This window comes from Ictalurus furcatus, chromosome 12 (genome assembly GCF_023375685.1).
Source record: "Ictalurus furcatus strain D&B chromosome 12, Billie_1.0, whole genome shotgun sequence".
Lineage (NCBI taxonomy): Eukaryota > Metazoa > Chordata > Actinopteri > Siluriformes > Ictaluridae > Ictalurus > Ictalurus furcatus.
The window spans coordinates 26,278,506-26,303,531 of record NC_071266.1 but is presented as its reverse complement, the minus strand read 5'-3'; the positions used below and the strand labels follow the sequence as shown (position 1 = coordinate 26,303,531).

At 40.7% G+C, this 25,026-nt stretch overlaps 1 protein-coding gene across 1 annotated transcript; it reads left to right on the top strand.

The window, feature by feature from the left end:
* Positions 1–1,643: 1,643 nt before the first annotated feature.
* On the top strand, positions 1,644–23,785 carry gucy2ca (guanylate cyclase 2Ca). Its single transcript, XM_053638420.1, has 27 exons — positions 1,644–2,078; positions 5,688–5,800; positions 6,126–6,193; positions 8,678–8,899; positions 9,007–9,125; positions 9,899–9,995; positions 10,673–10,784; positions 11,328–11,481; positions 11,800–11,882; positions 12,263–12,374; positions 12,503–12,584; positions 13,164–13,266; positions 13,562–13,624; positions 15,027–15,098; positions 15,802–15,906; positions 16,116–16,202; positions 17,254–17,386; positions 17,505–17,642; positions 19,004–19,092; positions 19,617–19,708; positions 19,842–20,000; positions 21,039–21,231; positions 21,335–21,509; positions 21,691–21,789; positions 21,978–22,072; positions 22,172–22,248; positions 23,597–23,785. The coding sequence occupies exons 1-27, from the start codon at positions 1,877–1,879 to the stop codon at positions 23,769–23,771; spliced, it is 3,219 nt and encodes a 1,072-aa protein (XP_053494395.1). The 5' UTR covers positions 1,644–1,876; the 3' UTR covers positions 23,772–23,785.
* Positions 23,786–25,026: the final 1,241 nt, after the last annotated feature.

The following is a 25,026-nucleotide window of genomic DNA, read 5'->3' as shown; positions in this document are numbered from 1 at the left end:
CTGACCTTAATCCAATAGATATGTTGTGGAAGAACCTGAAGCTGAAGTTCATGTGAGGAAACCCACCAACATCCCAGAGTTGAAGCTGTTCTGTACTGAGTAACGGGATACAATTCCTCCAAGGCGATGTGCAGGACTGATCAACAGTTACCCCAAACGTTTATCTGCAGTTATTACTGCACAAGGGGCTCACACCAGTTACTGAACGCAAAGGTGCTCATACTTTTACCCCTCACAGATATGTAATACTGGATCATTTCACTCTAAATAAATGACCAGGTATAATATTTTTGTCTCAGTTTAATTGGGTTCTCTTGATCTGATTTTAAGACTTGTGTGAAAATCTGATGATGTTTTAGGTCACATTTATGCAGAAATCTATAAAATTCTTAAGAGTTCACAAACTTTCAAGCAGCACTGTAGCTCCAGTTGTGAGCGTTATGGAATTTCACACAGCAAAACATTTTTGGCTGATCAACTACATTTGGGACAAGTGATTCATTTACAGCACTTGTAGATAATATTAATAACCAGTGATAGCAAAGCAATTTCAGTGATCCTAACCAGCAGCCAGAGCTTGGAGAACATTTCGCTCAGACATACGCTCACACTTCTGTCCATAACAAACCTTTCCATAACGTGTGTCATAAGGTTTTTTAGTTCCCCAGGCTGTGTAGCGCCTGTCCCAGGATTTGGGAAGGAGGGGGATCAAAACGCTTTTATGAGCTTCATGCAAACACTTTTACGGTCACACACTTGGCTCACTTTTATAGCTAATTTATCACCTGTGCACAATCTATCTGTTTACAACCTCCTGAGACCTTTGGTCCCTTTGCTTCTCTGAGACACATGTTCCACCTGGGTATACATTCTGGAAAATTCTCTGAGTCCACAGACTACTGGATCCCAACCTTTGTCCAAGAGAACCCCTTGTCCTGAACGTCTTAATTTCTCTCTCAACACCTGTTGTAACTTATAACTTCATACTGTAGCACTCGCCACTCATGTAGATTATTATTTCTGTGTATAGTGCTGTAATTTCTCTAAAGTATTGTTGTGGGAGATCGTGAAACTAGATCTTCATTGCACGTCGTACACTGTGCTTGTGAACATAACAGTAAAGCCGAACGTGAACTGAAATAGAATTGCCATGAATTATCTTTGTTATTTATTTGCCAGTTTATTATGCTCAGCAATTTAACTTGGGAAATATAGTAGTTATGAAAAAATAAAAAAATAAAACCCAGCATACAATCAACAACATCATAGACTTCTGATATTAAACTGCTGTCTAAGTTTAGTCACGTTTGGAATAAAAATAAATAGCACCAAACAAAACAACAAACAAAAACAAATCTGCCACAAATCTGAAGTATAGCACTAATAACTGTAAGTATATGGAGAGAATACCCTGATGTACCCCTCTCACACCTGTCACACTTCCATTAACAAAACATTTAGTAACGTTATCCTTTAATAAACGTGTTTTGAAGCGAACAACCTGTGATAAAGGAGAGTAAACCGACAAACAAAAGACTTTATGATATAAAGTTTATCGGTGCTAAACTTTATATGTTGTTTGTGGTTAGTTTATAACCTCCTCCTCCTCCTCCTCGTGACGTTTCCATAAACTAACTGTCAGGTTGTCGATTAACGCGCGAGACCAGGAGCTCGAGCGTTTCACATGAGCGTGCGCGTCAATCACGTTCTCCTCAGGTGTGTGGTTTAACGGTTTCTTTTTTTTTTCTTTTAAAAAAAAAAACGTTTTAAAGTTTGAAAGTTTAGAAAGGTAATCATACAGACAGAGAAGTAAACCTGAAGGATTATTCTGCTGTAAACGATGTAGGGAAGTGTTTAGGCCGGGTTTAAGGCTGATATGCTGGGTGTTCGGTGGCTGGTGGGCTGCTCGGCGCTGGTGGCCTTGTCGGCCGGGTTCGACGCGGAGAGATGCAGAGATTTAAACGTGTCGATCAACGTCGTGCTGCCGGCTGATGACGACTCACCGTGGAGCTTGAATTATGTCCGCTTCGCTGTGGAAAAAGCCATCGAGGAGGAAAATCTCATTAATAATCGAACAGGTGCGTATACTCTTTACTTTCTTTAATCTAACCTCTACACTGCTGATAAACCCCCCAAAACAATAGACACCCTTATAGAATTTGTAATGGTTTTAATGGTAAGTGTAATGGTCAGCTCTGGGTCTCTACTGGTAATTTGTTGCCTTCTATTGGTGACTAACTACATTATACATGTTATCATAATATACATTACAGATGTTATCATAATATACATTACACATGTTATCATAATATACATTACACATGTTATCATAATATACATTACACATGTTTTCATAATATACATTACAGATGTTATCATAATATACATTATACATGTTTTCATAATATACATTACAGATGTTATCATAATATACATTACAGATGTTATCATAATATACATTACAGATATTATCATAACATACATTACAGATATTATCATAACATACATTATACATCTGATCATAGTACACATTACAGATGTTATTATAATATACATTATACATGTTATACATTATACATCCGATCATAGTATACATTACAGATGTGGTAATAATATACATTATGTGTTCATAGTATACATTACAGATGTTATCATAATATACATTATACATGTTATTGTAATATACATTATACATACAGTTGTAATATACCAGTAATGTTTATTTTGTGATTATAATATACATTACATATGTGATCATAATATACAGTGCCCTCCATTAATATTGGCACCCTTAGTAAATATGAGCAAAGAAGGCTGTGAAAATATTTTTTATTTATTGTTTAACCTTTTGATATTTCGTTAAATAAAATCACAAAAATATTCTTCTCTTATAGATCTCAAACTATTGCAAACATATAACACAGGTTTATATAAAAAATATTTGTTAAATAGGTGTGCAACAGTTATTGGCACACTTTTAGTCAATACTTTGTGCAAGCTCCCTTTGCCAAGGTAACAGCTCTGAGTCTTCTCCTATAACGCCTGATGAGGTTGGAGAATACATGGCGAGGGATCTGAGAGCGGTGTGGTCAGTAAACCATTTTTGTGCTGATTTTGATGTATGTTTTGGATCATTGTCAAATCGTTGGCTTCTGTATTGTTGGTCGCAATTCTTGAGCAAACTGCATTATCAAATTTCATGGAAGTCTGTAATTATTTATCAGTGTTTTGTTGTCAAAGCACAGCAGATCATCTGGGTACTCCAAAAATCTTTCCCCCATCAAACATCACAGTTCTTTGTCTTGTATGATTAATAAATGTAACGCCATTCTCGAACATGGTTATTGTAATGTGACTCTTATCGTTGGCTTTCAAATAAGTTTTAAGTTAGGACACCAGTAGGGTTGTCCTAAAGTTAAGACACTTTTTAAGATTTTTTTTGTCATGTTAGGATGCTTCTGTAATACCCTTTTCCTATCTGTAGTTAAGATAGGATTAGGAAATGTAATTCTGTAATAGCTTTTGTCCTAAATGAGGTCCTAACTGAAATTGCCACGGTTACCAAACAGATAAGATAGGATTCTAAAGTTCCCCAGGTCCTCTGGCAGAAAAACAGCCCCAAAACATTAAAGATCCACCTCCATATTTAACCGTGGGCATGAGGTACTTTTACATATGGCTACCTCTCTGTGTGCTCCAAAACCACCTCTGGTGTTTATTACCAAAAAGCTCTATTCTGGTTTCATCTGACCGTAGAACCCGATCCCATTTGAAGTTCCAGTAGTGTCTGGAAAACTGAAGACACTCGAGTTTGTTTTTGGATGAGAGTAGAGGCTTTTTTCCTGAAACTCTTCCAAACAGCTTGTGGTGATGTAGGTGACTTCGGATTGTAGTTTTGGAGACTTTCTGACCCCAAGACACAACTAACTTCTGCAATTCTCCAGCTGTGATCCTTGGAGATGTTTTGTCCACTCGAACCGTCCTCTTCACAGTGCGTTGAGACGATATAGACACACGAACTCTTCCTGGTTGATTCAGAACATTTCCAGTTGGCTGGAACTTCTTAATTATTGCCCTGATGGTGGAAATGGGCGTTTTCAATGCTCGTGCTATTTTCTTATAGCCACGCCCCATTGTGTGAAGCTCAACAACCTTTTGTCGCACATCACAGCTACATTCCTCAGTCTTACCCACTGTTATGAATGACTAAGGGAATTTGGCCTATGTGTTACCTCATATTTATACCCCTGTGAAACAGGAAGTCACGGTTGAACAATTTCCTGTTCCCAGTCCCCCAGGTCTACTAAATTTAAAAAAAAAAGTATCACTGGGAATACACTTCAAATATATTTTTCTCATATGAATTCATAGGGGTGCCAATATAACTGTTATACACCTATATTTAACAAAGATATTTTTTTGATAAACCTGTGTTGTGTTTGCAATTATTAGATATCCATGAGAGCAGAGTATTTTTGTGATTTTTTTTTTTAAACAAACGATCAAAAGGTTAAACAATAAAGAGAATTTCTTTATGCGGATCAAGGGAAATCGATTTGTGAAACTTGTGATTATTAAAATTGTGAAACACCAAGATTATTTGTAACAATTATTCAGCAAATATAGGAACAAAATAGTTTTATTGCACTTTATGGTTTTATTCCATTTAAACAACCTTGTATATTATTAGTCACATTGATCAAGTGTATCTTTAGTGTCCAAATGATTGAAGTGCTTTTGATTTACTGCCCCAGAGTCAATAAAAAAAAAAACTCCCAAGTGTAAGAGCGTAGAGGCATGGGTTAGCACTGGGACGGAGGTGTTTTGGGTCAAGCTAGTGTGGTAATGACTAATGTGGCACACCTGAACCAGGTATATTGTCCCATGTACAGAATATTTGTCATCTCTCTCTCTCTCTTTCTCTCTCTCTGTCTAAGCATGTGTGCTGTTTCCTGTGTTCTCTGCCTACACGGTTGCAGTATGCTAATCAGCTACAGGCAAATTAAAGGAAACAACTGTGTCTCTGGTTCCCCATGGGTGGCATTTATATATATATTTTTAGTATGGTTTGCGTCCACTTGTCCCGTCAGAGAAAAGCGTCACACGGTCATTTCCAGGATGACTCCAGCCCCGTCCACAGTGCACGAGGGCTAATTGATGAGGGTGCTGTGTAAAAGAAAAAAGTATTTGCCCCTCTTCCTGATTTCTGCTGTTTTTGTGTATACCTCATACTGAATAGTTTAAGATCTTCAAACGAAATACAACATAAAACAAAGGCAAGCCGAGTAAACACACAGTACGGTTTTAATTTAGTTAGTTTTTTAATGAAGCAAAAAAAAAAAAAAAAAAGTTATCCCGCACCTGTCACCCATGAGAAAAACGTATTGCCCCTTAAACTTAAAATCTGGTTGTGCCACGTTTATCAGCAATACCTGCAACCAAACGCTTCTGATAACTGGAGATCAGACTTTCACAGCGCTGTGGGGGAATTTTGGCCCACTCTTCCTTGCAGAACTGTTTTAGTTCACACACCGGAGGGTTTTCAAGCATTTGACTAGGCCACTCCAAAATGTTAATTGGTCACCTGGTTGTAACCGTAGCCAGGCTCACTAATATTACAGGCGATGTAATCACAATGAAAGATTTATAGTGTATGTAATTGTGGAACGTCTGATCTTTTACAACAGGCCTGAACTTCACGATCAGGAGCATCTTCCGTGGGTATAACACCACACTTTACAGACGCCGAGGGTGCGGGAGCAGCACGTGTGAAGGAGTGGAGATTCTCAAATCACTACACGTGAGTTCTGCCGACGCGCTCGCGATTGTCTGTTAGCGCGACCAAGTAAAACCAGAAAGAACTCAGAATTATCTGTTCATATCTTTGAGGAAGGTTTTTTTTTTTTAAGTTAAAGGCCTTTCTTTGAGTTTCAGGGGGTGTGTGTGTGTGTGTGTGTGGGTGGGTGAAAATGAGATGGTTTTATTCAGTGATTGATTCTCCAACTTATCCTGCTTGCATAGTCTAGCTTTCAGTATGGATTTAAAGCCTGTGTGATTTGTAGTGGGACACATTTCTCTTTCTGAGTGATCATTCGTGTGTGTGTGTGTGTGTGTGTTTTTCCCAGGAAACCAGAGAGGTCGGCTGTGTGATGCTCGGACCGTCCTGTACATATGCCACGTTCCAGCTGGTGGAGTGAGTATTTTAGTGCAAAACAATGGATATAATACAATATAATATACACGATTGTGTGTGTGTGTGTGTGTGAGACACTGAAATATTCTAGAACAACCAGCAGTTTCAACACTATGATGTTTACAGTCCTAGTTCAACGTGAAAGAAATTGCCAAAACCGTTTTCTGCCAAACGTTGATTAACCAGACCCAGTCTTTTAGTATCCCGAATAAAGCATGCTGACCTCTGTGTACAGTAGTCAACAGCTGTAAAGTAGCATTCCGTAAATTCCAATCCCTAGGACTATAAAGCATAAAGCGCAGAATAAAGCTCGTAGATTTACGAGTGTGCGTATGATCGTGTTTGTTCAGGCGTGCTGTCTACTAGATACCGGTGGGACCTTTGGAAATGAACCATGGAAGTACATGTAAACACATTTATGTTTGCTTTGAATGGGGAGAGATTTTATTTTTTGTCGGTTTTGTAGTAAAAACGCTGTGTTTCACGTTTACATTTACGACATTTGGCAGACGCCCTTATCCAGAGCGATTTACATTTATCTCATTTATACATCTGAGCAGTTGAGAGTTAAGGGCCTTGCTTAAGGGCCCAATAGTGGTGGCTTGAACTCATGACCTTCCATCTTAACCACTGAGCTACCACTTGTCTAACCAATGACACAAGACAGACAAGTCAAAATGGGACTCAATGTTATTCGCTTTAATGCCAAACAAATTCTGATGTAAGTGTAATTTTCAACCTTTAAAAGCTGATATATCAAATCCAGGGTTACATTACATAACTTCAACCACGATTAAAGCCTTTATTTCGAATTGGACTGTGACTCAGCAGATTTCCAAGAAGTTTACGAGGGGCACAGACACTTATTTATCACCTGATTGACTTTTGAACCGGTCTGAGCATTGGTGAACTCTTTTATACATTTGACTTTATTTCATTATTATTATTATTAATTTTATTAAAATTTTTTTGGGACCCAGTACTGAACATAGCTGTGCACTGAGATAGACAACTTTCAAGTCAGATCTGATCCTGTCACTAACCAAATGAAAAATAAAAGCATGTAAGTTTAGGATGTAGATAAATAAAAATGGCCAACAGACATTTGAAGCTACCGTGAGCTGTCTCACTGGAGGACAAATAAACTGAGTTGTGTCAGGAGCACGAGCGCCTGTGCACTCAAAATTCAAAGAACTAACGCAACCACAAAAAAAAAAAACACGGATAATACTGGGATCCGACTTCTGAATCAGTGAATCATTTCAGGGAGAACTCCTGTTTGTTTTGCTATCACGGCTTCCTTGTGTTTTCAAAGCAAGTTTTTTTTCCATGTAAGTTGGGTGTGTTCGTTTCAGTTCAGCAAAAACTTAATTTCGGTAATGTGTCATCCGGCACCTTTCGTTTGAAGTGTGCCCCTCTTGGTACTCTTGGTTTGAGCCCTGGGTTTCGCCTCTGAAGACTGCATTCGTTGATAAAAAGGACAAACCAGCGTGAAGACCAGAGAGCTGTCTATGGGAGCAAAGAGGGAAAATCAATCAGCGCCTGTGCACAAGCATTGAGCATAACCAATACATCAACGTGGAAAGTTCAGAAAAAGAAAGAATCCATTGGCGTACTAACAACCAGACATCGAACACGTCGGTCAAGGAAAACAACAGCAGAGCTGTGAGGAAAACCCCCAAAACACGGGTATATGCGAAATGCGCAATCCCTAGCTATATTAGCGTTTTCCCTTGGTGAAAATAATGTTATGAACATTGTTATCTGGCTGTATTGTGACTCATGTTTGGATATTTGTGACGGCCTGAGGAAATATTAGCTCTCAGATTGTTGTTTGATCGTGAACATGATGACGAGTGGCTCTACAAACACGCTCTTATTTAACGTGCGTCTCCGAACCCCATGCAGTATCTCTTTCTGTCTCTAGGTTTGCAGATTTTGTTTGCGTTGCATCAGTTACCATGTATTTTAAGTAAATGAGAAGGCTTATTGGGCCATTGTGCTGAGCGATTGCAGTTTGCTCTACCTCTACATGTGTGGGAGTGATCACACATGTACGCTTTTTGTTGCTAGGTTTGCCTACTTTGTCTCTGTGTATTTTAAATAAATGAAGAAGGGTACATTGGCGCTATAGGCTGTAGGGTTTCCGCCGTGTGTGCATATGCGTGCGATCTATAGATTAGAAAGCTGAAGATACAGTTAGTTCTGCGTCCACATCCCCTCTGTAGACGCTGCCGGTGGATTCATATCGTAAACCCAAAAGATTTGACAAGGTCGAGGGAGCCTGCCCTTTAAAATGTAGGCTAGCTAAAACTTAACATGCTAGTTAATTTATCCCAAACATTCAAATGAAATATAACACATGTCACATCCTCTTGATTTTAATCCCAACCACTGTGTAGTTAATCAAGATAAAATATTTCATAGTTATTCTGTTTACTGAGGTGAGTGTGTGTGTGTGTGTGTGTGTGTTTATTTTTTCAGTCAGGAGGTGGGTTTGACTCTGACCATACCTGTAATATCTGCGGGGAGTTTCGGCCTGTCTTGTGACGGTAAGGAAAAGCTGACTCGTCTGCTGACTCCGGCCCGGAAAGTCTCCAGCTTCTTTGTTCATTTCTGGAATGTGACGGTGTACAGACTCAAGCCCAAACGCTGGAAGACAGCTTACGTTTACAAACAACAGAGCATCTCTGAGGAGTGCTTTTGGTACAGAGCTTGCTATCTCACTCTCTCTCTCTCTCCCTCTTTCTCTCTCTATATATATTGTGCTCTTGTCTCTCCTTGATAAACATCTCTGGCTCCATCTGCTGCAGGTACATTAATGCGCTGGAGGCAGCGACGGCTCAGTTTTCCACGCTGATCAACAGGAAGGTGTTGCGCAGTAAAGAAGAGATTGCATCGGCTTTGTCAGATGCAGACAGACACAGCAACAGTGAGTAATGATACACCTGCCGTTACAGAATGTAAAAAAATTTTTTTATGAGGTTTTGGTTGGACCCTGTCCAGGGTGTACCCTGCCTTGTGCCCGATGCTCCCTGGGATAGGCTCCAGGTTCTCCGTGACCCTGAAAAAGGAGTAAGTAGTAGAAGATGGATGGATGGTTTTGGTTGGAATATAAGATGAAAACGAGCCTGTTTTACAGTTTAATTGCAAAATAAAGATGCACCCAAGATGTGTTCGTCCTAAAACGAGACAACAATATGACAGCACGACAAAACTGTTTCGCAGAGCCTCGGGTCAGACGCGATGAAGGCTTTGTCGGACGTACACTACTGGAACACTGTGGTTAACTGTGATGATAAAGAAGCATCTGTGAGCACTCTTTATTTAAGTTGGTAATAAAACACCACAGGTAGAGGGTTATTTATAGGGAAGTAATCAATGACAGGATGGCGTGAGGCGACCTGGCACACAGTGGAGTTACATGTTCTGCTCCTGCCATGGGGATTTCCTCCGGTTTCCTCCCTCATTCCAAAGACATGCGCTGTAGGCTGATTGGCGTTTCCAAATCGTCCGCAGTGTCTGAATGTGTGTGCGATTGTGCCCTGTGACGAGTTGCCTCGTGCCCCGAGTTCCCTGGGATAGGCGCTAGGCTCCCCGTGACCCTGTGTAGAATAAGCGGTATGAAAAACGTATGGATGATGTACGCGATTTTTACTCTATATGGATCTAATTTACTAAACCCCTTCCCTTCCCTTCTCCTAGTCTTCATCGTGTGCGGCGGCCCAGACGACATCGCCTCCATTAAAAACGGGACGAACGTGAACAAGGACATCGCCTTCATCCTTATAGACATTTTTAAGTGAGTTTGCTTTAATTCGCTCTCATGCTCGAGCTTGGTGTCACCCTGCAGGGTTTACAGTAGCATTTGAACTTTTTCACCTCCCAACTACACCCACAATGACGTTTTCACGTGTAATGATGTGGTGCCTCTGCAGTACTGAATATTAATACTGGATAAACACAATAAATACGACCAATACATTCAACACACTGCATAATAAAGTAGGCCATTTGTCATAAAATGCATCTTATTTTAGAGGAGCTTAAAAAAGAACTATATCAAGCCCAGACTCTTGTAGCTTCCTCTTTATTTAAAATCAGGAGAGATTAATAAGCAACGCTTCTCATAAGCAACACTGTTTTTTCACAAGCTAATATGCAAGCAAACCACTAGCGTACTATCGGGTGCTAATTCCACTGCATAGACATTGTAGACAAAAACACACAGAAATGTTCTGCCTGTGTCTGCATGGGTTCTCCAGTCCCCCCCCCCCCCCTTCCCTAAGTACACCTAAATACATGCCTGGAAGTTGATTGGCTACACTACATTGCCCCGAAGTGCGAATGTGTTCTCCTGTCTCAATCCCAGCGTTCCCAGGATAGGCTCTGGACCCTCCATGACCCTGACCGGAATGTTAACGAACGGATAAAACAGATCATTATTGTTTTGTGTGTTTTTTCTCCACCGTCTCTCAGTCATGGATATCACATCAACACATCATCGTATGACTTTATGAGGGACGTACTGGTGCTGACCATGCACAACATACGCAACTGCACTCTGCCCGACTGGCCCCACCATGACACTGTAAGTTTATATCATTAATGATTCGTTCATGTGCCATTAAATCAGTCTGATTGCACAAAGCAGCATTTTCCATTGCTGAATTAACACACACACACACACACACCAACACATAAAACAAAATAGAAGATTATTAAGCCTATTTCAAGCCATTTGTACTCATTTCAAGTGCTCATAAACTGCTAGATAATTTTGCTCATTTTACGCATTTGTTTCTAGAAAGAAGCAAAACGATCTGCTTATAGAATAAGCTTAAAACGAGCAAGAATGCCTCGAAATATGTTATATATTTGCTTTATTATATTCGGCTTATTGTAATCGTATAAACAGAAATACTAGATCAATCTGACTCTATTCAAGATATTTTCACTTGTTGAGATGACATTTCTTTTATTCGCAGTGTACAACAGTGTAGTTTAACACGGTACAGTTTAAAACACATATCAAAAATAAACTGTAATAATATCCTAATACTTCCATCTCTCTTTCCCTCGTTCCCTCTCTCTCTCTCTCTCTCTCTCTCTCTCTCCGTGTTTATCCCTGCAGACTCTGAATGATTACGTCGCAGGTTATTATGACGCCGTGGTTCTCTTTAGTGAAGTGATGAGGAAGATGTTACTCGCGAGTCAGGGCCTGGGCTCAGGAAACACCACCAACAACACCCCCAGCGACAATCCCTTCCGAAACCTGTCCTTTGAGGGTACGGGCCTTTCTCCGTCATGTTTTTTATGACCCTGAGGCTGCCATATTGATTTACGAATCTTCCAGTCACAATTTATCTACGTTGTGTGCAGAGTAAATGTTCAGATATCAGCTGTCCAAGCTAGCTTTCTCTCCCAACCTCGTTCTCTAACTCTGTCTGTCCCCCCGTCTGTCTTTCTATCTTTCCTTTCTCTTTTAGTATTATTATTATTATTATTATTATTTTTGTTGCTTTTTTAACACACCAGTGCTGTCATTATTAACGCATTGTTGTGTGTGTGTGTGTGTGTGTGTGTGTGTCTGTATTTGGAATCAGGATTGGGCGGTCGCTATGATTTGGATAAAAATGGAGACAGAGATGTGAATTTTTCATTGATGTACACAACCAGCACGATTCAGGTCAGCCCTTATTACACATTACACAATTACAATACACTGGGAGCTTACTTTACACTGCTTCGGCAAAAATAATAATTAATAAATAAATAATAATAATAATAATAATAATCTGCTAACTTAGCTCATGGTTCTTCCAGTAATGCTAGACTAATGCATGCATAGGCTAATGTCAATTTTATAACTTTTAAGCTGCTGAAATAAAACGTTGACGCCGGTACTTTCACATGAAGACCTAAACTCAGTGTTGGTTTTTGGAAAGTTTGTTGAAAACCATTTGCAGAGAATATGTTGTTGAGCTAAAAAGCTGCCTTAGCTGAATTCCCTTCATAGTGATTATATTGGTGGTGACCTTGTATACCCTCCATATTGATCATTTCTAGTATAAGACACTGTTTGTGTTCGACACCTCCAATGACAAGACCACGCTGAACCATAGCAACCCCGATCTGCCCTGGGCAGGCTCTCGACTGCCTGACGACAAACCTGATCACGGTAGGAATGTAATAATAATAAGAGGCTGCGTGTTCAGTCGTATTTCATACACATTTTTGAACATCTCCTCGTGCTGTGTTGTTTATGCTGAATTTCGTGTGTGTGTGTGTGTGTGATGTACCCTTCAGGCCTGGAGACGCACGATATCATAATGATTGTGCTTGGAATCAGCGTTGTACTTGCTACCGCTATTGCGTTAATCTTCTACAGGTAACGTATATAATATAATACACGTCTAAAATCCTGCAGATCTGCCGATGATTTGGGGAAGTCCGGCACACCAGCTATTAGTGGAGAGGAGAGTGATGTAGCCAATTCAGGGATGGGGATTATTGGGGGGGGGGGGGTGAGAGAGAAGGGCCAATGGGGGGGATTTCGGCATTACACCGGGGTTACACTCCTACTCTTTTACCATAAGTGTCCTGGGATTTTTAAAGAGAGTCAGGACCTCGTTTTAACGTCTCATCCGAAAGACGGTGCTGTTTTTACAGTATAGTGTCCCCGTCACTACACTGGGACATTAGGCCCTTCACTGAGATGAGCGCCCCCTGCTGGCCTCACTAATACCATTTCCAGCAGCAACCATAGTTTTCCCCAGGAGGTCTCCCATCCATCCAGGTTCTGGCCAGGCTGCAGGGCTCTGGTGAGGAATTTCCTCTTCTGTTATGGGTCAGGTTGCTGAGCGCAGAGGGGTGTTTATTTTCATATTTTCATATGAGTTTGATTGATTTGGGTTTGTGTGTTATAAGGTCCATGTTAATATGTGTGTGTGTGTGTGTTTGTTTGCAGACAGAACAGGAAACAGCGCTACGATCAGAAGAAATGGTCTCATATAAACTCAGATCTCATCACGCCCCTAGACAACAAACAGTCAAGCTACATCTCTCTCAAAGTAACACACACACACACGCATGCACACACACACACAAACACACAAACATAAAGACACAATAACTAATTCTCAAAAAGTACAGATCAGGATAATGATGTGAGAGAATTCTGAGTTTGAAAGCAGAACTGTTCTGGACATGAATCTTTACTGATCTCAGAAAGAAGTCACGCTCTCACTGCTTTCTACAGTTATAACTGTAACAGTGGAAATCTTTTATTGTTCTCTCCTGTTGTTGTTTATTCGTCTACACTATAAACATTTAATGCTATTTGTTTTGTTTATCTCTGTTGAATAGATCGATGAGGATCAGAGGAGAGACAGCACATATCAGATTCGGAGAGGACGCTACGACAAAAAGGTTTCCCCCATTCTTCCTCCTACTCTCTGTGTTTGTGACTCACACTGCATCAAGGCCATGTGCTTAGTGAATCTATCCATCTATTAACCTATCTATCTGTCTACCTATCCATCCTTCCATCCATCCATCCCTCTATCTATCTATCTATCCATCATCCCACTATCTATCTATCTATCTATCTATCTATCTATCCATCTATCTGTCTACCTATCCATCCTTCCATCCATCCATCCCTCTATCTATCTATCTATCCATCATCCCACTATCTATCTATCTATCTATCTATCTGTCTACCTATCCATCCTTCCATCCATCCATCCCACTATCTATCTATCTATCTATCCATCATCCCACTATCTATCTATCTATCTATCTATCTATCTACCTATCCATCCTTCCATCCATCCATCCCACTATCTATCTATCTATCCATCATCCCACTATCTATCTATCTATCTATCTATCTATCTATCTACCTATCCATCCTTCCATCCATCCATCCCACTATCTATCTATCTATCCATCATCCCACTATCTATCTATCTATCTATCTATCTATCTATCTACCTATCCATCCTTCCATCCATCCATCCCACTATCTATCTATCTATCCATCATCCCACTATCTATCTATCTATCTATCTATCTATCTATCTGTCTACCTATCCATCCTCCCACCTATCCATCCATCCATCCCACTATCAATCAATTAATCAATCAATCAATCAATCTATAAATCAATCAACCATCTATATATCTATCCATCTATATATCTATCTATCCATCCATCCATCCATCCCACTATCTATCAATCAACCTATCTATCTATCTATCTATCTATCTATCCATCCATCCATCCCACTATCAATCAATCAATCAACCTATCTATCTCACCAACTATGTATCCATCTCTCTCTCTCTCTATCTATCGATCTGTCTACCTATCCATCCTCCCACCTATCCATCCATCCATCCCACTATCAATCAATTAATCAATCAATCAGTCAATCTATAAATCAATCAACCATCTATATATCTATCCATCTATATATCTATCTATCCATCCATCCATCCATCCCACTATCTATCAACCTATCTATCTATCTATTTATCTATCTATCCATCCATCCATCCATCCATCCCACTATCAATCAATCAATCAACCTATCTATCTCACCAACTATCTATCCATCTCTCTCTCTCTCTCTATCTATCTATCCTTCCCTCCCCCAGCCAGCCATCCTTCCTTCCTTCTATCTCTCATCTACCCATCCATCCATCTATGCATATGTACAGTATATTCATACATACATATTGTGTATCTATCTGTATCCTCCTTGTTCTTGTTCTCATTTTCTCTCTCTCTCTCTCTCTCTCTCTCTCTCTCTCTCTCTCTTTTCAGCCTGTCATTCTCAAAGAGCTGAGGCAGTCTGATGGAAATTTCTTTGAAGAACAGCGCATTGAACTCAACTCTGTAAGTAACATCCCTCTATCCTTCCTTCCTTCTCGTCTGTATGGACTCATCGCTCATCCTGGTGTAATACCCATGTGTGTATTGTGACTAAAGGTCACCTTATCTGCTGTTTTCCCAGTAAAAGGATTTGTGTGAATCCCACCCTGATCTTTTATGGCAGGAAGTTCATTTAGTCTATCAGCTACGCAAACTGCACAAGATTTATGTGTGAAACTGATACCAGCCTGGGTTTTCCACCTCACTGAACCCGCAGCTCATTACGGCCTAACGTTGATGAAATGTTACGACTGAGCCAATTCTTTCCAATAACAGACGTTTACAGCACTTTTTTTTTTTTTTTTTTTTTTTACATTTTGTATCGATTGATTCAAAAAACTCAGACATAATGAAATGAACACTACATTTTTCTTTGGATATTAAAGTTGCTCTGGATTGAGATCTAGTTTATTTAATAATTACGAACATTTACGTACTACAGATAAATCTATATAAATGGGTCAGCGGTACATGACTGTGCATTAAACTAGAGGGAAGAATTTGTAAATACTGATTACACCTATAACCGATCACTAAAGTGTAAAAAAGTTCATCCCAGGACTTGCTTTTCATCCCTTTATTTATTCATGAAGTAAGTTATTACTTTCCTTTTTTTTTTTTTTTTTAAAAACCTGTCTGTCTTCCTCACTCTCTATCTGTCTCTCAGCTGCTGCGGATCGATTACTATAACCTCACAAAGTTCTATGGCACTGTGAAGTTCGAGTATGGAGTGTTTGGCGTGTTTGAGTACTGCGAGAGAGGTTCTCTGAGGGTAACACACACACACACACACACACACACACACACACACACACTCTCACACTCAGATGCCTCAGGGTCTCTGAGAAGAAATTATACTTACTGGCTTTCTGAGAACTCTGTAGAAGTGTGTAGGAAGTGTTTTGTTTGACCCTTCAGTAGAAACTGGTAGGTCATTTACCAAAACATACTTAATGCACTTTGTTTCTATTTCGATCTCAGTATGTCCTCAACGATAAGATCTCATACCCAGAGGAGAGCTTTATGGACCTGGAGTTTAAAATCTCCGTCATGTACGACATCGCAAAGGTACGTATAGTAAAGCGTAAAGCACCAGTATCGAATTCCCGTTCTCGTTTTCTCTTTGAGGAAGTCCCTCAGTAATTTCGGAGCCTCTCCAGTGCTGTATTATATGAAGTTTGTGTTTATGAGCCCTTGGAGACATGATGGAGGCTTTGTGAAAATACGGAACGAGGCAGTGTATAGAGTATTTTTGCAGCCCATCCCAGACGTTAGCATCACCCCGGTTCCCTCGACAAAACGCCAATAGGGGTTTTCCACTGGTTTTTAGACTGTTGCAGAAAAAAGCTCTGTGACCAACAAACATGTATGATTCTTACACGTTTTGTTCATCGAGATAACCTTCACAAATGAACACAACTTGTATGAATTTTGAAGCCTAGATACCGGGTGTTAGGACTCATTCCTGCAGTATTCTATGTGTGTAAGCAAGCGCAATCCTGTATAATACTTTAAAAAGTATAACTTGATTTGTTACAATTTTACTAGTGATTTACCTATAATCAGTTTTACAGATATTTTTCCTGATATTTAAGCATTTCTCCATAATCAGATATCGGTTTTGTAATATCGGATCCACCGATAAATGGGCGTTTTTGAGAATTGCGCTTTAGTTAACATAGCAGCCATTAATGCTCAAATTAGATGTGTTACACACTGTAAATGCTTGATATGTAGTTTAAGCAGCTTGGCACTAAGTAATAGAGACAAACTCACGGAGTCATGTAATCTGTTTACCTCATTGAACCTGTTATTTAAAAGCTTATTTATTTTTATTTTATTTTTTTATGTGAGGAGGAAGTGAAATTGACAAAATTGTTATAAATAAACCGGTTTGTTCAGTTCAGTGGTGTCGTTATCGGTTCTACGTATCATATTGGTTATCGGGCATGTAAACACGCGAATAATCGATATCGGTATCGGTTATAAAAAAATCAATATCGGTCCATCTCTATTAATAAGTATTATAATGCATAATAGATCTAAGGAGTGATAAACATGCCTTAATGAATCATAATGAACACGTGTGTTGCTCTCTCTCCTCTGTTGGGTATATCAGGGTATGTCTTACCTGCACTCCAGTAATATAGAGATGCACGGGAGACTTAAATCTACCAACTGCGTGGTGGACAACCGCATGGTGGTGAAAATCACAGACTTTGGCTGCAATACTATTCTGACCCCACAGAAAGGTCTGTCTTTTTACTTTTTGTGTATTCCATCCTATAATATCTTATACTCAAATAAACTAAGAGTGTTGCTGAGTAGTCGAGGATCTTTAACACATCTCTGTTCGTGTCTGCCTGACAGACCTGTGGACCGCTCCTGAACACCTGCGCGTGCTGGGGATCTCTCAGAAAGGAGACGTGTACAGTTTCGCTATAATCGCTCATGAGATCATTCTGAGACAGTGTCCTTTCTACACTGAGAGCTGCTCGGATGTGGCAGGTAACACACCAAAGAAAAGAAAAAAAAAAACCCTCAATATGAAGACAAGGACTTAACTGGACCTCCTCATGTGCTGGTCATGCGGAACTTGTATGCAGACTTAGATACTTAAGTTCACTTAATTCACTTGAGACATGATTTTGCACCATGATTTGGATATGTCATTTATAGAGCGGCAACTGTGAGGCGTGATTTCATTTTAAATGATGTACATACAGACAGACGTAGGGACAATGTGCATTTTTCCTCTCAAGTTCTTTACTGCTCTATGTGAACCATGTATGTGTCGTTACTGGCACAGAACACACAATCTTTCTAGTGGTCAGTTGCATAAGAACCGTCTTGCACAAGGTGCAGAACGAAAAACGGGGCTTTGAAGTGCTCGCTCGCTCACCCGTGAATAAAGTCCAGTTGCTCAGCTGACTGTCGTTAGGTTTTGCGTCTTCGCTTCCCTCCGACAACTGTATTTTGAAGGTTATTTGTTTTAAGCTAAGGTTTTCAATTCTGGAACCATTTTGCCATGAACTCTAATCACAAGCTTAAATACCGATTTTAAAGCAGAACATCCCTCTGGAGCACCGAACGCTAGATCAAAATGAAGGGCGCCGTTCTAAAGTGCACCTGTTATGGATTTGAAACGTGCCTGATTATGTTTTAAAAGTCTCATACAATAGATTTACGTGCATCCGAGGTCAAAAAATACTTTAACGTGCTCATAATTTAAACTGCAGCGTTACCTTTTTCCCCCAGTGTCACAAACGACTCGTTAAATGATTCGTTCTAAAGGATTCGTTCTAAACTCCTCCTTTCAGAGAGCATACTCTGCTCTGATTGGTCAGACGTCCCAGTCTGTCGTGATCGGTCTACCGCTGTCAGCGTGCAGCCGATGAAGACCAGAGGCGGGGCTTTTTGTTACGAACCTACGTAGGTTAGTACAGGAAGTAAAGTCTGGAATCTCTAACGACTCGATTCAGCTGTTCAGAATCGATTCCTTCTTTTGGGAGTTGATAACTCCGTTTGTCGTGCGCTTTGATTTTTGAAACTTTGCAGATGTTTTTACATTCACAAACAGCTACGTATATAACACACTACATGAAAGGGAATATTTGAAAAACCATAATAGGTGCACTTTAATTTATCCAACGCTGCTTTTAAAACTCGGAAGATGTCGGACGCAAGCCCTGATGTGTTTGATGTAGAAGAAACTGTCAGAAACATGTTTGGAGGTAGGAATAGACGGTACTATTACAGTACACGTTAAAGAGATTTACAGGTTCTGACTCTGACAGTAGTAATATTCTCTAAAGAGTGCTACCTCTTTTTCACTCCTCCATTCTTTTCCCCTCTCCTCAACTCTGTAGAGAAACTGTACCGGGTTCAGTATCCGAGTGGACCCAACATCTTCAGACCTGACCTCAACTTTGAGACTGCTGGAGAGAGAGAAGTGGAGGTAAAGGGGGACTTGTAGCAGATAATGGACAGAATGGTTCTGAACACAAAAAGTGTTTCAATTTAACAAACCTCTCACTGTCTATACTTAACCTTCTACACTGGTGTATATTATATCATTTTTGAGGGGACACCCCCCGCCCCAAATTTAGCTAATTCCCGCCCACCAGCCAGCTCTCCCATATCATACGACTAACACGTAGCCAGCCAGACACTTATTTTTTTTTACAAAATGGTGCTCATGCTGCGTTACAGTGCAACTTAACACACCACTATCTGCCCTCTTCCACATATATGAGATCACACATGCCCACGATTGTCTAGTAGTTCTGTGATTGACAGGAGAGAGAGAGCGAGAGAGAGAGAGAGAGAGAGTACACCCCTCCCACCCAGAGAGCATGGCCAGTGTTTCTCTCTTGGCTCCCACCATATATAGAAGTGCAGTGAACAAGCTTCATTAACCTTTTCAACAATTGAAATGAACGACTTCTGTTTCTTTTTTTCTTTTTTTTTGTCCGTACGTAGATGTATGTGCTAATTAAGAGCTGCTGGGATGAAGATCCGGAAAAGAGGCCGGACTTTAAGAAGATAGAGAACTCTTTGGGGAAGATCTTCAGGTTTGTTCTGGTCCAGCTGTAAGAAAGACGGACTCGCGTACTCAAACCTGTTGCAGACAGAAAGACGTTTTGATTCTGGTCATCTGTGTTTGGGTGTTCAGTGTTTTTTTTTGTGTGTGTGTGTTTTAAACAGTAACCTGCATGACCAGGCCAACGCTAGCTACATGGACAATCTGATCCGACGGCTGCAGATGTACTCCCGCAACCTGGAGCATCTGGTGGAGGAGAGAACCGCACTGTACAAGGCAGAGAGAGACCGAGCTGACCAGCTCAACTTCATGCTGCTGCCCGGGTTGGATAAACACACACACACACACACACACACACACGCACACACACAGACAGACAGAATTTAATGATGACAATAACTTTAGCATAAACAATAGATCACAAATGATAAATAAGGAATTAAACACAAGGGTGAATGATGTGTGATGAGGTGTGTGAATGATGTGTTGTGCTTTTCATCCATTTACACTTACATTTAATGTTGCGGAACGTCCTTAAGACAAGCGAGTTCCTTATCACTTACGTTACAGTGGCTATGATCAGTCGTTCCCTCTCCAGCTTCGGGTTTTCCTCTCTCTCAGTGTTAATAATAGGTACAAAAAAAAACAAAAAACGCAGTGTCATGTTACAGAGAATCTTCCCAAGGTAGAAAACGTACTGACTGACACTGTGACAAAGCGCTGACACTGGAGACTCCTTCCATCAGTGCGAAATAAACACCTCCTCGCAGAAAACTTCACCGTATCAACGATTGTGTCTTCTTTGTCAAATAAAAACACGCAAAAAAAATTTCATTAAATTATTTGGTGCGCAAGTTCCCTTTGAGTGAGCTGTCACTATAGAAACGATGATATATTACAACAAGTGCGTTTCTATAACCCTGTTGTTTGAATTAAAACTGGTACAGAAAATGTATCACACACCTTCAGCAAAGTCAGCGTCACTGTGGGATAAATCGGAATAAATCATCAGGTATAAATGCGTTCTAAGGACAAAGGTCCTGGCTTGATGACGCACAGTCGCGTAATAAACGTACACACTCGTGAATCTTTTTATTAACCTCACCATGAAGGAACAATGCAAACAATGGACATTTTTAGTCTAGCTAACAGGTAATGATATAGCCTCCAGTTTAGCATTGTACAAACTACATTTGAGGTGAGGGGAGAATTAGAATGAATTTATTTGTTTACTTATGACGAAGTTAGCAAACAGCAGGTAGTTTGTTTCATACCCGAGCTATTTTAACTTTCTAAAAAGCTTGGAACTTTTGTAACTCGTGTATTCTGATTTTTTTTCTTCTTCACCCACACACACACAGGCCCGTGGTGCGGTCGCTGAAGGAGACGGGTCGTGTGGAGCCGGAGTTGTTCGACGAGGTCACCATTTACTTCAGCGATATCGTGGGCTTCACCACCCTCTGCCACTACAGCACGCCCATGGAGGTGGTGGACATGCTCAACGACATGTACAAAAACTTCGACAGCATCCTCGACAGCCATGACGTCTATAAGGTAAACACACACACACGCACACGTTATGTTGACGAGATACTGACATTTCCCCCTGTATCAGGGTTTTTCAAAAGGTGCACTTTTACCATCTCTCTTTCTCGAGGTGGAGACTATAGGCGACGCGTATATGGTGGCGTCCGGTTTGCCCCGGCGGAATGGGAACCGGCACGCGGTGGACATCTGTCACATGGCTCTGGACATTTTGGAGTTTATGGGGACATTTCAGCTCCGTCACCTGCCAGGAATACCGCTCTGGATCCGTATAGGCGTCCACTCAGGTACTTCACACCGTCACTGATCCTAAGTACAGCAAAAAATCCTATCCTCTGAAAATCCAGGTGCTCAATAGTCAAGCACAGAGGGTATGATGTAAGATCAGTGTGTGCAGTTTAAACCATTTTGTGTCACATTTTGAGCAATGCTGTACCATATCATGTGTTACGATCACGATGTGTGTAGGACCCTGTGCAGCAGGTGTTGTGGGGAATAAAATGCCACGTTACTGCTTATTTGGAGACACGGTGAACACTGCGTCACGAATGGAGTCGACAGGACTGCGTAAGACACACACACAGTCACATACACACTTAAGAAAGTGTCTTCTCAAACCTCGCTAAACACAAGCCAATCAAAACCGAAGTCCCACCCACCCAGAGATATACGTGTTGGAATATCCGGTCCACGTTGTTTTTAATAAATGTCATTCGGTTTCATTCTGTCATTCGCTACATGTATTCCCCGCACAGCTCTGAGGATCCACGTGAGCCAGTCAACGATCAACATCCTCCAGAGGACAGACTGTCAGTTTGAGTACGAGACACGAGGAGAGACCTTCCTCAAGGTGAGCGTCGGGATGGCGTAGTACTACAAGTGGGTCAGTTCTACAAGAAGTATTTACTGTGTGCAGAATTGTTTGTAAGGGAAGTGTGTTTCTTTTAAGGGTAAAGGAAAGGAGATGACGTACTGGATGAAAGGTGTAACAGGACAGAAGTACAACCTGCCCGCTCCACCGACAGCGTAAGAAAACCTCTCTCGGATCTAAAAGATTAGAAAAGAAGCAATACGTGGTCAAATGCTGAAAACAATCAGCACTAGATACTAATTCATCCCATCGCATTTCATTTGTCATCACAGTATCTAAGAAGTTTCATGCGTATCATGTTTATGTCCATATCGTGCAGCTCTAACATTTACTATAACTCTTGGTTATGTGCGTTGAAGCGTACAGGTGCAACTCGAAATATTAGAATATCGTGGAGAAGTACATTTTTTTCCCCGTAATTTAATTAAAAAAGTGGAACTTTCATATACCTTCTAGATTCATTACACATAAAGGGAAATATTTCAAACCTCTCAAAATATTAGAATAAATAATTTAGAATACAGAAATGAGCAGAGCTCTAATCAGATAATTAACTCAAAACACTTGTAAAGGTTTCCTGATGCTTTAATCTCTCAGTCTGGTTCAGTACACAAACACAATCACGGGGACGATGAAAGTCATTTCATTTGGAAATCAAGGTTCCAGAGTCTGGTGGAAGAGTGGAGAGGAACAGAATCCAAAGTTGCACATAGAGAATCTCTGAGAGACACCAGACCCAACGATACAGACGAGCTGACGGCCGCTATCAAAGCAACCTGGACTTCCAGAACAAACACCTCAGCAGTGCCTCAGCATGATCGCCTCCATGCCACGCCACATTGATGCAGTAATTCTAATATTCAAATTTTTTGAGATGCACCTGTACATATAACAAGCGCATAACAAGACGTGCTACAAACAGAACCAAACTGGACCTGGGGTTCTCGCTACCGTTCATTTTCTACCAGCTTGAGAAACAACTGAAACAGTCACAGAGACAGAGTTAACGTGACTGTCCTAAATACAGTGCGCGGTCACATCATTGTTACGGTTACCATGAAGAAACCTTCCGACAGGCAACATGAAACGGTTACCTGATTGGTCAGAAAGTGAGGCCTCATTTATCATCGATCACATGATACAAGCTTCGGTACAGAGCATCAGTGGGATTTTGTGGACATATTAACATTGCTAGTATACGATCAGCGATAATGACAAGATAATGAAAAATCTGTCTTAATTTCAGTTCCAGTTTCATTTCAAACGATTGACAAAAACGTGACTAAATATACAGTATGTGTAGGTTATTAATGCAATTAAAAATATCTTAGTAAATACATCTGAATATGGGGATTACACTTAGCCTGTTCTGGTGCTTTGTGCGGTGGAAAAAAGGCCCATGCAAATCTGTGTGTGGAATTTACAATAAACACGTTCATAATCAGAAAGAGTAACAGCACACACACACACACACACACACGACCTGTATGTTCTGTTTCTCAGAGAGAACTTCCAGCGCCTGCAGCAGGACCTGGCCGATCTGATTGTCTCCACGCTCGCTAAACGAGGGAACGAGATAAGAAAGACTCTCTCCACACGCCAGCGCAGGAGCCAGAGACGCGGCAGCGACGGCTTCCCCGAGTACCTGCACCTGACTGACCCCAGCACTTACCTGTAGCTCACACACACACACACACACACACACACACACACACACACACACGCACAACTAATCCCAAAAAATGGGACGGACAATTGACTATTCAGTCAAAACCCAGTTTCGTGATCTCCCCGCTCTTACATGCAGTTTAGCTCATGGAACATTAGAGAACGTGGTCCGATAAACCGCTGGTTTGCGTGCGAGACACGAGGACAGGTCCTCCTGAAGGTGAGAATTAGAACATGAAATTTTCCACTTAATCATTCTTATATCGAAATTTGCACAACGTTAGATCATTGTCTCAGTGAAATAAGTGATTAGCTCTTGTAGTTTCCCGCCTGAGAGTTCATTTCCACACTGGCGTTATTTATAGAACTTCGAGTTGTGATTCGTAACAAAACTAGAAAATCGCAGACCCTTTAACGGACGTTCCGTTTCGAGAACCGCCGACGCGATGCCTCTCTGCTTGCTTCAGTAACACAAATTCGTTCAAGCCAACTGATACATGGAGTTAAATCACGTATCAAGCTTCGATAACGATCATGTTTGTGCACAAAAATAACAGCTGTATGTCAAGTGTCGAGCAGAAACCAGCAACGGAAATCTCCATTCTAAAGAGAGAGAGAGAGAGATAGAGAGAGCTGTATGTTAAGCGTTGTCTATAGTATACACTGTATGACTTTATTTTATACATAAAGCATGTCTCAGCATGTCTGTATGTGCTCAGATTCTCATGTTCAACAAACTGAATATTCTCCACAAGTAGGCGCTAGTGTGGCACTACACGGTTCTCTCGTCATGTCGTAGGCGTGTAGAATGTGCTTCTTAGTGAGGTTGGGAGTTTTGGTAGACTTTGTATCAAAGGTATTGTGTGTGTGTGTATGTGCGCTTTCTTTCTCTAAGCCCATTAAGCATTGAAGTACATTAACCGCACCATTTTAATGAATGGACACGATGAAAACGGATACGCGTGGAGACCTCTAGGGTCATTTGTGCACACAGGATTGAACAGAAAATAAACAAGGTGTTGCAGTCTGGCCTTGATGGATGCTTACATGTCTGCAGATGGATGATTTTATCATGTTATAAGGGGGAAAAGAAAAAGACCCACGGTAGTTGTACGAGGCCTTTTTAGAAAGCGTGCAGTGCCGTAGTCGTTCTGTAATAAGCAGGACGTGTAAGAACGACCTCAACCATTCGAACTGAATGCCCGGCTCCCAGCAGGTTTTAAAGATAAGTCAGATAAGATCTATGTTTCTAAACACGTCGCTGA

Excerpts from the sequence above, each read along its gene's own strand:
- gucy2ca (XM_053638420.1), top strand. The coding sequence starts at position 1,877 with ATGCTGGGTGTTCGGTGGCTGGTGGGCTGCTCGGCGCTGGTGGCCTTG. Across the intron at positions 2,079-5,687 it reads TCTCATTAATAATCGAACAG|GCCTGAACTTCACGATCAGG; the intron begins GTGCGTATACTC and ends CTTTTACAACAG. Across the intron at positions 9,996-10,672 it reads ATCCTTATAGACATTTTTAA|TCATGGATATCACATCAACA; the intron begins GTGAGTTTGCTT and ends ACCGTCTCTCAG.